The 15,293-nt window shown below is 52.0% G+C and overlaps 6 protein-coding genes across 6 annotated transcripts; 2 read left to right on the top strand and 4 right to left on the bottom strand.

Moving 5' to 3' along the window:
* Nucleotides 1-2,355: 2,355 nt before the first annotated feature.
* Nucleotides 2,356-2,983, bottom strand: N7496_004033 (mitochondrial 37S ribosomal protein bS16m; the record flags this gene model as incomplete). Its single annotated transcript, XM_056696964.1, has 3 exons — nucleotides 2,356-2,400; nucleotides 2,567-2,759; nucleotides 2,907-2,983. 3 exons carry the CDS (start codon nucleotides 2,981-2,983, stop codon nucleotides 2,356-2,358), a joined length of 315 nt encoding a protein of 104 aa, XP_056559176.1.
* A 388-nt stretch (nucleotides 2,984-3,371) lies between these two features.
* N7496_004032 (NADHX epimerase) lies at nucleotides 3,372-4,373 on the top strand (the record flags this gene model as incomplete). The annotated part of the gene is made up of 5 exons (XM_056696963.1): nucleotides 3,372-3,383; nucleotides 3,436-3,550; nucleotides 3,616-3,681; nucleotides 3,752-3,846; nucleotides 3,912-4,373. The coding sequence occupies 5 exons, from the start codon at nucleotides 3,372-3,374 to the stop codon at nucleotides 4,371-4,373; spliced, it is 750 nt and encodes a 249-aa protein (XP_056559175.1).
* A 159-nt stretch (nucleotides 4,374-4,532) lies between these two features.
* On the bottom strand, nucleotides 4,533-7,044 carry N7496_004031 (WD repeat PLAP family protein; the record flags this gene model as incomplete). Its single annotated transcript, XM_056696962.1, has 4 exons — nucleotides 4,533-5,071; nucleotides 5,110-6,393; nucleotides 6,456-6,951; nucleotides 6,997-7,044. 4 exons carry the CDS (start codon nucleotides 7,042-7,044, stop codon nucleotides 4,533-4,535), a joined length of 2,367 nt encoding a protein of 788 aa, XP_056559174.1.
* A 1,148-nt stretch (nucleotides 7,045-8,192) lies between these two features.
* Nucleotides 8,193-9,520, top strand: N7496_004030 (WD40 repeat domain-containing protein; the record flags this gene model as incomplete). Its single annotated transcript, XM_056696961.1, has 5 exons — nucleotides 8,193-8,202; nucleotides 8,262-8,375; nucleotides 8,452-8,491; nucleotides 8,553-9,307; nucleotides 9,384-9,520. 5 exons carry the CDS (start codon nucleotides 8,193-8,195, stop codon nucleotides 9,518-9,520), a joined length of 1,056 nt encoding a protein of 351 aa, XP_056559173.1.
* Nucleotides 9,521-10,034: 514 nt separating this feature from the next.
* Nucleotides 10,035-10,989, bottom strand: N7496_004029 (putative RNA binding protein; the record flags this gene model as incomplete). Its single annotated transcript, XM_056696960.1, has 2 exons — nucleotides 10,035-10,691; nucleotides 10,978-10,989. 2 exons carry the CDS (start codon nucleotides 10,987-10,989, stop codon nucleotides 10,035-10,037), a joined length of 669 nt encoding a protein of 222 aa, XP_056559172.1.
* A 1,284-nt stretch (nucleotides 10,990-12,273) lies between these two features.
* On the bottom strand, nucleotides 12,274-14,468 carry N7496_004028 (alpha-actinin, sarcomeric (f-actin cross linking protein); the record flags this gene model as incomplete). Its single annotated transcript, XM_056696959.1, has 4 exons — nucleotides 12,274-12,465; nucleotides 12,533-14,140; nucleotides 14,255-14,321; nucleotides 14,413-14,468. The coding sequence occupies 4 exons, from the start codon at nucleotides 14,466-14,468 to the stop codon at nucleotides 12,274-12,276; spliced, it is 1,923 nt and encodes a 640-aa protein (XP_056559171.1).
* Between the last annotated feature and the right edge of the window lie 825 nt (nucleotides 14,469-15,293).

Genomic DNA, 15,293 nt, shown 5'->3' with positions numbered 1-15,293 from the left:
ATACCCCGTCAGCAGATTACCCAGTGCTGGCCACCTTCAACGCCGCTTGCAGAAACGTGGAGTGCGTGCCCCGAAACCTGGGAATGTCCGGTTCTTTTGATCTCGTCTTGAGGCTGTCAGCCGTTATCCTCTTGCATGACCTATATATCTTAAACCCCTTCCTCCTGATAAGTTGAGGTTCTAGAAACACGTTCCGTCTACTGCGGCTTCTCGTTCAATCTCCGACTGCACACGCCCGATATCATGGTTCATAATCACGGCTCTAATGAGGACGGAGTAAACTACCTCGGTCCCTATTCTAGAGCACCTGCCGCTTGCATACGACTTGGAGGATACGGAGAATGGGGGACATACTTAGGGTCGAAGCCATACTAGACCAGAATACTAAGGAGCATACTGCATATACTGCACACTACTCGTAGCGCAATTGCTTCGACATGAACCTAGAGAACCTAGAGAACCAAGACAATCTACGGAGGAACTGCTTGATCGAGCCACCCGCATAAAGCTTGCAGCTCCCGGTCCAGGGCCAGCCCTGCTAGATATGACTCTAAAGAACCATATACGAGACTGTGTACGACCTCCATCTGCAGGTATTGTATGTCCTCTCTCATATTTGACGATGCATTCCATACTGAGCTCGGAGACCGATGGCTACGCGTCATCCTGGTTCCCCCCTGGTTATCCTGGTCATCCTAGTCGCCCGTCAACCCCCAGTTCCCACTAGAGCAGTCGGTACTTGAGAAACAATGAAACTCGCACAACGGACATGCAGGGCTCTTGGTTGCGAATGTAATCTTCATATCTTTCCTTGGACTACTCGGACTCACAGTCACAGCTGACTACATAGTTCTACCTAGTTAGATAAAACGCGTAATCACGCCCTGTGAGGAGATAATTGATAGAATCAAGGTATTATACATTTTTAGCGTCGTTTACCCCATGGTTTGTTAAAGTTCAACAGTCTGTCATCCATCCCTTGCACCAGAGAAAGAGAGAAGAAAGCAACGCAGAGCTAATAGCAGCCTAGCACTGTTGCACTATATTCATCCGTGCGCATTCCTCGATCATCTTTGGGGATGGTGACTCAGGCACCAGTTGACTGACCGGTTTCAGTCGAGTCCATACGATCATCTCCCAACGGCTTGACGGCTTCTACTTTCTTTGCGTCTGCCTGCATCCACACACTCATCTCGCGACAAAAGTACCAAAAAGGAACACCTCTAAAAGCCCTCCCATTGTTATGCCCACAACAACGCCCCCCGGGGCCTGCCCAAACCACCCAATCCATGGTATTTCCAAACTCAAAAGCGGGCGATCCTCCAGGGCCGCTGACCAATTGCCACGGGTCCGACCCCCGTCGCGCAGCGGATTGGCTGGCACGCGGAAATGGCTTGGGCTTATCGAGGGTCGCTGGGGGGCGGTGCGGGTCTCTGGTTGGGCCGTGGCCACAAGCATAACGCGATGGCACAGTCTTGGGGGGACCGCCAAAGTCCCGATGAAGCCTAGTACTTGGTCGGGCTTTTCAAACGTCGTGCCTGGGGAGCAGCGGTCATAGGCGCGTCACCCTGAGAGGGAAGCACACTAACCTCCCTGAAGCTGGCCGCGGACTAGACCAACTCGGGGCATCGGGCTAGACAAGGGGGGAAAAGCCTCCGGGACCTGGCCTCGAGCCCCTTCGAGGTGCAGCACCCGGAATGCGTTCTGGTGTTATTGCCTGTTGCTGACTGGTTGCTGAATATCTGTCCGGTCGCGACTGTGACTGTCACGGTAGCCTGCGATCGCGCGTGTGAAAAAGCTTACCTGGATCTAGCCACGCTCGACTCGCGCTTGAATCAGCGTCGGGGACCCTCCTGTCATGTGAAGATCTACAGGGGCTCCACTGGGAGATGGTTTGTGCAAAGACGCGAGGTTCAAATGGAGTCTCGTGGGCTAAAGGTAGTCATGATAGGTTGGATAGGTTTTCATGCTGCATGAGCTTGGGTTGGAAAAGCCCAAGCTGTCGCGGCAAGGCTGTTCACGTAATGTACATGGGGGGATAGGTTGAAGGTCAAGGCCCGGACATGACCCGAGCATGGGGAAGGGAGCCTTCCCAAAAATGGTCCAAACTCGCAATAAACGCCGCAAATGCCAGAAAATCAGTCAGAAAAATTACAGGAACCGAGTGGTCTCCTGGGACTGTTGCTAGAGAGGGGTTACCACTCTATTCTTTGGTCAACCACAGCGGATCATGGAGGTGTCGAGACTAGCGGATTCGAGTCATGATCCCGGGGGAGGATTCATGGCACATCCATGACCAAAAAGTCAAACAGTAGTTGTAAGACTGAACAGTCCCGGCGGGTGAATACTCGGCATTTATGCCTTGTGGAAGGTAGTGGGCTTCGGCTCAACAAGACCAGCCTGTACATAAAAACCATGTCAGCAAATGTGTCTATTCGAGCAGCAACCAACACGCTGCTTCCCGAAAGAAATAAGTGTGAATCAGTGTGAAAACCATCTGAAGCCACACTCGTCCACACATCCTCCCTCGGAAAGCAACCAGGTATATCAAGCGGTTCCAACTCACCATGCCCATCAACTTCCACACCGGGTCACTAGGCTGTGCGCCGACACCGAGCCAGTACTTGGCACGCGCCCGGTCAAGGGCAATTTCCTTGTATGGGCGCGCATTGGCATTGTCGTCGTACAGGTTCGTCGGCTTCTTCGGGATGGGGTTGTAGGTGCCGATAACCTCGAGGGGCTTTGCGCCGCGGGCAGACCTGTGAAGCCACACAATTAGCTATCTGTCTCGTTCAGGTCCCATAATAACAATCCATCATATGAACCAGGACAATGTCAATGGCAAGGGCTTCGGCATGGCATCGAAGACGGGGAGATTGGGCGCCGGGAAAAAACAGATAACGTACCGAGCCTGCGCAACAACAATGTTGTAGAAAGGCGTGTGCTTGTTGCCAAAGCGGGCCAGACGAATCCGAAGAACCATTTTGTCGAAACTGTATAGGCTCTGCTTGGTTGGGCCGTGGTTTATCGTCGACTTCCGAGTGTCCAAAATGCGCTCCGCAAAAGTTCAAGGAGGAGCGGAGGATTAGTTGTTCCGGGAAGTCCTGATGTGGATTAGCGCCGGCGGGGCCCATGATGCAATATGGTTGTATAGCAAGTTGCTGCTGCGACTTATCTCTCCCAGGGTCCCTTCATCCTATATTTTCTGAAATTATTTCTCATTCTCTTTCACTGGAGGTTAGTTTGGTGATTGACACAGACAGGTTGCTACGGAGACCTGTATCTTGGCATTGGTACTTTGCATGTTCTGCGTCTCTTGTGCTAGACGCTTCCCGCTTCCCGCTCTTCGTCGATACGGTAAAGCTGCAACGATGTCGCTGAAGGTATGTTCAAGTGTAATATATTCTGTACAGATTGACTGAGTTGAGCTCTTAGGCAATCTCGGCCACAGATGCCGCGTCCCTTGACAAGGACCTCATGGACGTGAACATCGGCGGATGGTCGCTAGACCAGCTCATGGAGCTGGCGGGCTTGTCGGTTTCTCAAGCTGGTAAGCTATCGCAGCTTCGAATTCCTAATTGAAGATACCAAGGATACTAACGATGAATAATGTAGTCTGGAGGATGCATCCACTCAGTCAAGGAAAGAATGTCCTCGTCGTATGCGGCCCCGGAAACAACGGTATGCTCTTGATAACCTAATATGAACGAGTCAGTCCCTACCAGACGCTAATCTACTGCTCTTCCAAAAGGTGGCGACGGTCTCGTCGCAGCACGACACCTCGCACACTACGGCTACAACCCCACCGTCTACTACCCCAAAGAAGGCAAAAACGAGCTTTACCAAGTCCGTCCATCTCAAATCCTCTCTTCCCATCAAGCTTCTTCCAATTCAAACTCACCAATGATTAGCGCCTCAAAACCCAACTCCAAAACCTCTCCATCCCATTCACAACGGACTTCGAAATGACCCTCTCCAATTCCCACCTCCTAATCGACGCCATCTTCGGCTTCTCATTCGGCGGGCCTCTCCGCGAACCCTTCCCATCCATCATTTCCCAAATTGAAACAGCATCTATCCCGGTTCTAAGCGTAGATGCCCCTAGTTCATGGGATATTACCTCCGGCCCGCCGTCATCTGGACCTGGTGCTAAGTTTATGCCTCAGGGGTTGATCAGTTTGACGGCGCCGAAGCCTTGCGTGAAGTTTTATGAGGGCCGGCATTTTGTTGGTGGTAGGTTCTTGACGCAGAGTATTGCGGAGAAGTATGGCCTGGTGTGTCCGGCCTATGAGGGTATCGATCAGGTGGTGGAAGTTTTTGAGGATGGGGATGGGGATTTCCGGTATGCTCCAAAGGGAGAGTCCAAGTACTAACATTCTACTGGGGGGTTTGCGATGAATATTGTCTCTACTGTGAGGAGATAGGAAGATTGATATGGCATGGCAATTATTAGCAATTGCGTGGTCGTCGTTAAGAATAAGTAGCACGAGTCTATCTATGCAGTAGCCCTCGGACGGGATATCAAAGTTCAACTAGAGAGCTGCCCTGATCTCACTGATCACACCCTTAATCCGCGGTTCCTTCCCAGGCCCCGAGGCCGAGATGCGCGAGAGAACCTTCTCAACCTCATAGATCTCCTTCGCGGCGCTCTTAACCTCGGTCCCCAAAGCTTGCACAAGTGTGCCCAGCGCAACAAGCCCACGGTAGACTGCTTCGGAATCTTTCTCGCCGGAGACAATCTTCGTTAGCTCCTCAAGGAGCACTAGGCCCCGCTCCGCGGCTTCGGGAGTTTGGGCTCGGCCCTCGGAGGTGAGGTAAACTGCAAAGTTGATGTAGAGAGTCGTAATGGCGATGGTGAGGTTGCGGTTTGGCGCGTCTCCGCTGTTAGCTAGTGCGGATTTGACACCAGCCAGCACCTGGTCAAAGACCTGGATTGCCAAACTACGGCCTGTATCCGTTTCGAAGAGGTTGGCAAATGTTCGGACTGAAAGCATGGCGTTGTTGACGTTCAAAGGTGCATCAAAGACCCCACTAGACAGGATGCCGGTAATGAGATCCGCGCCGTCGTACTCTATGGTCGCGGTAGCGGGGCCGCAGCAGCCAGCAGACGAAGCAGATCCAGTCCAGGGAGTCGATTGGCTGTTGGCCATTTGGTTGCGATATTGAAGATCAAGGGAAGTCCAGCCTGGACGGCTGGGGAGTCTGGCAGCTTCTGAGAGGTCTCTAATTGCCCACAAAGTGCGACGACAGTCTCCAACTCGGAAGAATTCAGAGCTACGTCCTTGTCTCCCTCTGCTAGGATCTTATCGTTCAACTCATTGAGCTTCTTGGCAATGACCTTAGTACTCGCTGAGCGGATGGAGAGATATGTCTTTTGAGGCAGCACCTGAGGTCGTGGCTCGGGAACGGGTGGTGGTGGTGGTGCTGCTTCATTGACAGCGGCAGCATCACCGGGTCGGTATCTTCGCTCTGAGCCCCAAGCGTCTGCACCGTTGTCTTGAGACTGGCCAAGCGTGGCGCCCTGGGTGTTCTGTGTGATGAAATTCGCGACCTGATCAAGATAGGACATGGGTAGCTCGTTGTCCCCGATGAACTTGGTTGCAGCTTCATATGGATTCTGAGAGACATTGTATGGGAGTTTCAACGGTGGCTTGCCATCCTCGATGTCGACATCGAAGACGTAATCATAGTCTTGTCCGTGATACTCCGTCTTCCGGCCGCTGCTTGCTGCCGACTCCACCACTGTACCAACGGCAATCCATTCCTGAGTTGCGGATGACCAGGTGTGGGCAGTGACACTCCCGTCCGACTCGCGAATCATCTGAACCTGTCCTTCTTTCGTTCCGGATCGCTCCTTCAGAAACTCTGGACCTGGCAGTTGCTCCTTATTAATCTTTCCAACCTGCTCAGCAGGGATGGCCGACTCCTTGACAGATTGCTCGAATTGTTGAATGACCTCGGGAGAGGCGTGGCGATCTGCGCTCCGACTGAATATCCGGGTGGTACGGTCACTGGCGCCGCTAACAATATCACCACTTTCGTTGCACACGGCAACACTCCAGACAGAGATGGCCGGATGAGTGATGGTTTGAACGCACTGGGTGCCCTGCCATATCCTCACGGTACGGTCCTCTCCCGAACTCACCAGCTCACCCGACGGCAGAGCAGCAAGGGAGTAAACAAAGCTCTCATGACCATGAAGAGAGGCAACCAAGTTACCCTGTAAGGTGTAAAGTCGAATAATGCCGTCATTGCTGGCGGATGCGAACTGGGCACCGGTGGGATTTGAGGCAGGGACCTTGCAGAGAGCTCGTACGACGTCATTGGAGTTCTTGATGCTTCCGAGGAGGGTGCCGGAGGTATTGAATATGCGAATCATTTGATCGGCGCAGCCTAAAGTATCATTAGCATCATGGAATCTGCATCCCGAGCTTCCCAGGACGTAGCCGACGAACCGGTGATGATGGTGTTGTTGTCATAGGCTAGGACAGCCCAGACGCTCCCTTCATGCCCTTGCAGTACGGCCTCACTCTCCCATTTCCCAACTCTCCAGAGACGAGCTGTAGAATCCCAGCTGCCACTAACAATCCATGCGCCATCTGGAGAGACATCCAGAGCACAGATGTTGTGGCCATGACCCAGTAGCATTGCATCCGCATTATCCGTGGCAGACTTGCTAGGCTGCCGTGCTTCGATGATTGTATCTTGTCCACCAGAGAGCACTAGGCCCTCCGGGTATTCGGGTGTCGGCGGCAGGTAAGCTAGACTGTTGATAAAGGCCTGGCCATGTGCGGCAATTGTGTAATCGTAAGTTGGAGGAGGGGAGGAGACAAGCTTCCAAAGTCGAACTGTGGCATCACGAGAGGCTGAGAGGACGACATTGGGGTTTGGGAAGGCCACGGCGCGAACCTGAAGCCGAAATGCGAGGTCAGTGAATAGATTCATATGCGCCTACAAGGCATCCGGACCAGGAGCGGGGACGCGGAGGGCACTTACATCATCGCCGTGACCTTCGAGAGACGCGGAGAGCTTGAAGTCAGGCATACATACAACCTGGGGGAGTGAAGTGAGTGAAGAGGAAAGAGAAAGTCGGCAGGAAATCAAAGATCAAGCAAAGCTCCTTCCCCTGTTGTAGTTGTAGCAGGTAGTTGTTGTCCTTTAGTCGTTCTGGGGTCCCCGCCTGCGCATCATATCACGTGGGCGGTGGAGCTATGACGAACATGCTAGAAGTTGATTTGCAATGCGAGACAAAAGATGGAGTTCTCCAGTCAATTGGCCTTGGTGAGATGCCGTTACTCGCTAGTTGTTTTTTAGAGTTGATTCATGGTAACCAGTAGTTGAGAGCCTCATATTTCTGAGAAATACAGACTGTGCAGTTGCTGGATGTGACTATTTAATGAATCTCTCCATGGAAGCATTGCTGGATCAAACGTGCTTTGATTCAGTAGCTATGAGACCACGCTTTTTGAACCTACTGTATAACCTGGAGAGTAGGCCCATCCAATGGTGTACCAGCCACCAACAGGCCTGGAAATTCACTAGTTAGTTAGATCCCTGCCCTGTCGACTCTGTGGCTGAACTTGGCGGTGAAAACAAAGCGGGATTCCTCGATGCGATGTAAAAAATCAAAATTGGTAGTCAAAAGGGCTACCATTCGACTTCATAGATCTAAAATACACTCATATCTTGTAAATGATCTCCCTAATCAACTGGTGGACGACCAGTTGATGTATCAACACTCTAAAATGACGAGGTTCAACTAGAGGCACGTGTTTTAGCCTAATTCGGCCTAGCGGGGCAAGCTGAGGTAAGCCAGCGGGCTGCAGGTGACCCGCTAGTTCGAGTGATTTCAATATCGAAAGAAGCCCCAAACTGCGCATTGTGGACTTGTGAACACGCCAGGAAATCTTGTCGTTCGCGGGGTCTTGAATGCGCCCCCTTTCGGTCCTTCTTTACAGACAAGACTTGATGACTTGACGACCCTGACGAATCTCTTTTGTACTTTCCTTAAAAAAGATCCTGAACGACCTTGGACTCGCCCGCTCCTGGCCTCACCCACTTCAGCCTCTCTTCATTTCCTCGCTGGACATCTCACGCCTGCTACGACTGTTCATGGCAGATTCCAGACATTTTTAACCCTGGATTTGATCTTTTGAAACTTTTGAAAGTTTTTAACTTTGACTCTGGACACCATGGCTTCCGGTGAGTGTGATGCTGTCCTTTTCTGATACACTACATGACTCGTGGCTAATCAAGTCTAGATATCCCCAAGGTCGTCCCTCTGACTTGTCACGGGCACTCGCGTCCCGTGACTCACTTGAGTTTCTCCTCGACTGTGGAGGAGGACCAGTATTATTTAATCTCAGCCTGCAAAGGTAAACTTCATGCCCAGAAACACAGAAAAAACATGAAACCACAGCCAAGTACAAGAGGACTAACCATTTCTTGCAGATAACAACCCAATGCTCCGGGATGGTATCACCGGTGACTGGTATGTAACCCCCTCCCCCATATAAAACCCCACCAACTTGAACTAACACATCCACCTCCAGGATTGGCACATTCCTCGGCCACAAAGGCGCCGTCTGGCAAGCCCGGCTCTCCGCGGACGCCGCCATCGCCGCAACAGCAGCCGCAGATTTCTCCGCCAAGGTATGGGACACTTACACCGGCGAATGTCTGCACACGCTGCAACATGCACACATCGTGCGCGCAATCGCCTTCCCCATCCAAGCAAACCCGCAAGTCCTCGCCACCGGCGGCGCAGAGAAGAAGCTCCGCATCTTCGATCTGACCCGCGGCAACGGCAGCGGCGGCGGTGGTACCAGTAGCAACGGCTCCTCGCCCCCACTGCCTACCCCCAGCAGCAGCGGGAGTCCCATCCAGAGCGGAGGGGATGTGACGAGCTACGAGATCGGCCCCGGCGTGCACGGCGGCACGATCAAGTCTATCGTCTGGAACCAGGATTACAATATCGTGACTACGGCTGCGGAGGATCGTAAGATTCGCTGGTGGGATCTGCGGTCTAGACATCCTGTCAAGGAGTATGCCGTTGATGGGACGATTGGGTCGTGCGAGTTGAATAGTCTCGCCGTGCGGCCTAATGATCCCGGTATTTTGACTGTGGCCGCGGGCAAGAGTGTTTATCTCTTTGATGCCGTGCAGCCGGGACGGCTCTTGAAGAAGGCCGATTTCGGATACGAGGTTGCTAGTGCCGCGGTTAACAGTGACTCGGGCCGTTTGGTTACTGGTAGTGCGAATGATACGTGGGCACGGGTTTATGACCTGCACACGGACGAGGAGTTGGGTATGTATTTGCGAATATTTGAACTGGGGACTTCCCCGTCGTGCTTGGGAGATTTTGGCTAATGGTTGTTTGACAGATGTGCAAAAGGGTCACCACGGACCTATCTGGTCTGTGAGCTTCTCGCCTGATGGAAAGCTGTACGGCACTGGTAGCGAGGACGGTACTGTGAAGCTGTGGAAGGCATGTCGGGAACCGTACGGGTTGTGGCGATGAACGAGAACGAAGACAGGATTAAAACTCTGTACAGAGAAGACGTTCAACGTTCAAATTCCTTGCTACTGACAAGTCATTTTCACTATTGGCGGTGGCTTTAGTGTGGATTATAGTAATCTGATACCCTCGCCTCGAAGATGATCGATCATACTTTAGAACCCTCGTCGTAGGAGACCTACTAATTGTAGAGACGGGATGACTTTGCAATTTGTAATTTGGAAAAGAGCATTCTACATTCAAACGCAATGTCTACCGTAGATAGAGCTACCCTCAGACAATTGATAAGTATTAGATATTCACACTTATGAGAGAAAAGGATTATATGGCCCAGATAGAGTTTCCATTGACAATTTCGTGATGATTGTAAAATTACAGATCCCTCTCTACCCAGCCCGGTATAACCAAGCCAGCAACTGATTAAGGGAAAAAACGAACCCAAAAACTATGCAGCCATATTCATGAAAAGTAGCGACCCAAATTCCCAGTTTTGTAGAAGTCCCCGCCCATCAGCGATTTACTCGATCATATCGATATCATCGTCTGCGGCAGCAGGTGCAGCGGGCGCAGCAGCTGGAGCAGGGGCAGTGGCAGCCTGCGGTTGGGTGGCAGCAGTCTCGGGTTGCTTCTCAGAAGTCTCAGTCGCATCATTGTTTCCACCCCAGTAGTCATCCATCTCCTGGTCCAATTCCTCCTGAGTCTTGCGGGGACGGCCCTCTCCAGTGCGGCGACCTCCTCTCTCGTTGCGGCCCCGGTTATCACGGTTGTCCCGGCCACCCCGACGACCTCCACCACGACGAGGCGAGCGTTGGCGAGTTCCAGGAACGTAGCGGTCGATTCCATCAGGAGCGGGCTTGGAGACGTCACTGCGACGGCCACGGCGGGAGCCATCTGCGCCCTCATCACCACCAGGGCTCAAGCTGCGCGCGTCGCGGCCAGGGCGCTCTACGCGGTCGAAAAGGGTGTTGCGATCAGTGTTTCGTTCCGCACGACGGCCGGGCACGAGGGAGAGGCGAATGGGTTGGCCCTTGGCATTGGCACCGTCGAATTCGCGGATGGACTCGTGAGCGTCGCCCAGGCGTTGGTATGTGACGTAGGCAACACCCTCGGAGCGTCCAGCGCGGTCATAGACAAGGGAAAGGGCGGAAACGGGGCCGATGCGTCCGAAAAGGTCCTGCAAAAGCAATCAGTTTTATGATTGGTTTAAACACGGATGAGTTGAGAAACTCACCTCAAGGTCTGTTTCCGTAATATCGTAATGAAGGTTCTCAACGCGAACCTTGGTCAAGGTGCGACCACCACTGCTGTGCCATTAGCACCATTTCATCCCCTGGTTCCAGACGCAAGTATTCCATACCGATCAGGCGAGTTTGAACGGCGGCGGCGAGTGCCACGGGATCCGCGCGCTAAAGAACAGTCAGATCAAAAAGATTCAACCATAAGATCACATTGAAACATACCATCACGGTCATCGTCGAACTTGTCATGCACCCAGTCACTAACAACACATGTCCATCAGCATTCCAATTCGGCCCAGTAAAGCAGAAGACGAGAGGGATATTCACAGGTTCAAGTCAACGCGGTCTTGCGAATAAGGCTGTTGCAATCAAAAGAACAGGTCAAAGGTTAGCTCCAAGTCAGGGTTATGTAGCGTGGACATTGCATTGCGTTTCCAAGTCTCCGCCGCCAGCCTCGCATCGAAGGCGAAGTCTCCGACCAACTAGAGAGGGGACTGGCTAAACGATTGTGTGTGTCACGGCGCAAGAGAATTCGATGTAGGAAGAGGAGGGCGGACCTAAACGGAAGTGAGAGACAAGTCAGCGACAATTTGTTTTCTGAACCGTGCGACACCGAGATCGATCTGGGAGGGTTCGGGCGCAGCGCAGGGGACAATGTAGCTACCTTTCTAACGCCATCGCGATCGTTACGCCGGCGATTTTGGGGCGGGTTGCGTCGACCGCCAGAGGGACGGGTCTGTTTCCGCTGCGATTGGAAGAGGCGTGTTAGTTTCCTGGTCGGACTTAAAGCGAATCGGGGTAGCTTGAGTGCTCACCGATGTATCCTCGGCGATGATCTCGTCTAGGCTGCGGTCCATGATGGATGGTGTGAGTGAAGGTGGGGGAGGGAAAGAGAGAGGGAGAAAAATTGGGAGGAAGGTGTGTGTGTGGTGATATTTCAATCGCAGAGTAACGTCGAAGTAAGGATTGAAGAAGTGGTTGGATGATCTGCAGGTCGCCTGGCGGACTGACGACTTGGCTCCATCTAGCGGAGGGTCCAGTCACGTGAATGCATTCAGCCTCTAAAGATAGTACAATGAGAACTCGAAGACAACAGTCTGATTGTGAACGTAGAGCAGTAGCTATCCGTATGAATTGAAACATGCGAAACCAAGAGAACTGGTTTTACAATGGTATTGTCTTCAGGTAGTCAATTCTACAACCACTCTGTATACGATTACTTATCTTAACCTGTGCACTCTCCAACCTTATTTGTTTCAATGTCATTCCATGGTATCCTGATACATTACAAACCAGACTCGCAAGCAGAATACACACAAGAAAGAAAAGAGGGACAACCGCCGAACCCCACGATGCATGCTGTTATGGAAAAAAGAGGCAAGAAAAACAGAGAGAGAAACACCACACCACACCAGAAAAAAGGCCCACGCACCTAATCAAAGCAGTACAACCCCCAGTATGACCGGCGACGCTGTGCATAGAACCACTGAAACCAATTGCCTTCCTATTGAGATGCGCTCACTGCGTTGCTCCGCTGTTACTCTTCTGGTCCTGGATCATCTTTTCCATGAAGCTAATGTAGTCGAACTTGGGCAAGTCACGGTCCTCAAGAAGGTCCGGACCTTCATGTTGAGGCATTGTCTTGACCAGATGTTCGATAACTTCGTCTGGAATGAGCGAGTGTCGGAGGTCGAGCTCGGTAACGTATGGCTGTCAATTGCGTTAGTTTGGTGAATAAAAGAGAGAAAACACAGTTATATGTAAGATGGGAACGAACCTTGCCATCAGCAACCTCCTTGAAACTCTGGAAGACCTGCTCAGCCGTATTCTGATCCTCCGTCACACTGACCATGAACCGAATGAACTGCTCGAAGCTGACACCAGCATTCTGAGCTAGTCGGTTCGCCCCACAAACTTCCACGTAGACCTGATGCATCTCCTCTTCGTCGTAGACCAATCCCAGACTGGCCAATGCGGCAGAGAACTCAAGCTCGTGCAATGTATTGGACGAGTCGCGGTCAAAGTGGCGGAAGACCGACTCGAACTCTTCTAGCTGGATCGGGGTGAGGTTGGTCATGTTGCGAGCAACCATCTGATTCTCCAAGAATGCCAGCTTCTTCGAGATGCTGGACTTCACCAGACTGAGTTCATATGAGAGCTCATCAAGGGTATATGTGGTGAAGTCGTTTTCCTCAATATTAGCCTCCGCGCACTGCTCATCCAGCTCGGCAATGGTGTCTAGGAAAGCATCGAGGGGTGGGAGATTATCATTGAGCTTCTTGACATGATCTAGCTGGTCTTCGACATCACCATCGAGTCCGGAGATGGCCAATGACAGGGTTTTTAGGGTCAATGCAAAGTCGTTTGCTTTGTCGGCGAATGACCTGCGAAGGGCATTCTTGATATCTCGAATGGTTTCGTTAATCAGCTGGCTGCGCTGGTGTTCGTCCCTGGTCAAGAGCTCCCACTCTTGATCGCAGGTCTCCGTGCTCAATTCCTTTGGTGGCTCGTACGAGCGGAGACGGTACGTGCCCAGCTTCGTTTTGATGTTACCCAGCAAGGCCGCGAGATCCGACTTTTCGGCCACCCACTGCCGTTTCTCATTTCGTTTGTAGAGCGCAAATTGATGGGCCTGCTCTTTCACGTCCTTGTACGTTCCTTCAAATGAGGAATTCTGCCATGATTCCCGCTGAGATCGAATCAGTCGCAACAGTTCACGCATCCGGCGTTCATAGCCAGACTGCATATCCCATGCACCATGCATGTTGTTGACAAACTTCTCCACTCGACGTCCAGCGTTCTCGACTCGCTCCAGTTGGGAGAAAGCATGGAACCAGTAGGCGATATAGGTCATCAGAGACCGTTCGTCAGGTCGGGGGACATCACACACGTCGTCCACATCGAGCAGATCCGGAATGCCAATCTCGTTAGAGGCAATCTCGAACGCGAGTTTCATGTTCCCACGGTGGTCACTCTTATCCAGGGAATCGTAGTCGATCAAATCGGGCCGATGGATATCTAGCAGCGCACAGAACGCCAATCCGTCATTCCAGCTAGAGGAGAAGTCCCTAACCTCCACATCCTCGTAGCAAGCCGTCTTCCGTTGACACCACAGTAGCAGACCTTCCTTGGCGGTCATACCCTCCTCGTTGATGTCGCTGATGGTGAAACGCAGAATCAGAGTCCAGATCAGACCGAGGATAATCTTGCGGTTGCCATCGACAATATCCTCCGCACCGATGTTGGTCATCTGGATCCTCCGCCCTCGAATAAAGTCCAGACTTTTGTTGACATTTTCGAATTTCTGCACCCGCAGCTTGGGCTTCGACGCGTACCGACCGAGGGACTCGTTTCCGAGGATTTCGAGAAGATGAATGAGGATAACCTATTGCGGGGAAGGAGAAGACGGGCAGGTCAGCGATTCTGGTCCCGCAATGTTTTGGCGTGTATGCCCAGCTCCGCGTTGACGGCGAACTAGGGGGAGAATAGGGGAACTCACGCCATCAGAGAGATCAGTCACCAAGTCCTCGATGGCCAAGGCGCGGGCCTTTAGCTTATCGTTCAGCCTGGGGTATTCGTTAGATGTGATCATGCACGATTGCGAGTAGGCAAGGAGGGGGAAGCCCCTTCGTTAAGGGAAGCCTCGAGAGGACGAACCATTTGGTGAAGGTCTTCTGCTGCACATTAACCCACTGCTTCTCGACCGTTAACATCTTCAATCAGGGCGAAGACATTCCAGGGCCGATTGGCGGGGGAGAGGTTGGAGAGTGTCCGGGTTCAAGGATGTCGAGCGGTTGGCGTGGGCTGATAGTGCGGGCGATCACTTGCTTAATTGCAAACGCGCCGAGAGGGGGACTAGGGAGATCGAAGCTAGCGGTAGTTGTTTGGAGAATAGATTACTCTGCCGTGAAGAAAAGTTCAAGGAATGATGGTCGGTGCTTTTTTTTTTCCAGCTAAGGGCGACTAGTTGGACAAGTTGAGCGGAGTGGCTCAGGGCTTTTGCAGGGCTGGCCAGGGGCGGGGTCTTTGTGGTTCTATCGCGGTCCTTCCGCAAGTCTCCCTGGCAACGCGACTCTCGGGACTTTATACTTGGGATCTTCCTCGAGAGCTGTGTTTTTGAAAGGGAGTTTCATTGTTTGATATTACTATTGCAATACCACGAATTGATAGGATCCCCGTCTTTGTTCCCTACTTTCTGTTGGGAACCAATCGACTGGCTGGTGGTATGCACAACCCATGGATGCTTCATCTCTGGCGATCGCGCCCCACGAATCGGAGATCTGGCCAAGCGTAGCCAATGATGGAGGCAGTCTTATTAGGACCTGCTATCGATATGAATAGATTAGATTGGGTTGCTTTGATTGGACATGTCCGTATACCTGGATGAACTATAAACTATGCCCTCTACCTTGGTAGCCCAACCCTCCGGGACACCACCATCATTCTTTGAATATCTTATATCTTCTATAGTAATCATCAAGTGCAATAGATCCTCAATATATTCAACATAATATATTACAAAACTTCAATAACTCAGC

The sequence above is a fragment of the Penicillium cataractarum genome, assembly GCF_028827025.1.
Source record: "Penicillium cataractarum strain IBT 29864 chromosome Unknown utg000002l, whole genome shotgun sequence".
Lineage (NCBI taxonomy): Eukaryota > Fungi > Ascomycota > Eurotiomycetes > Eurotiales > Aspergillaceae > Penicillium > Penicillium cataractarum.
The sequence above is the reverse complement of the archived record's forward strand: the minus strand, read 5'-3'. Positions and strand labels throughout refer to the sequence as shown.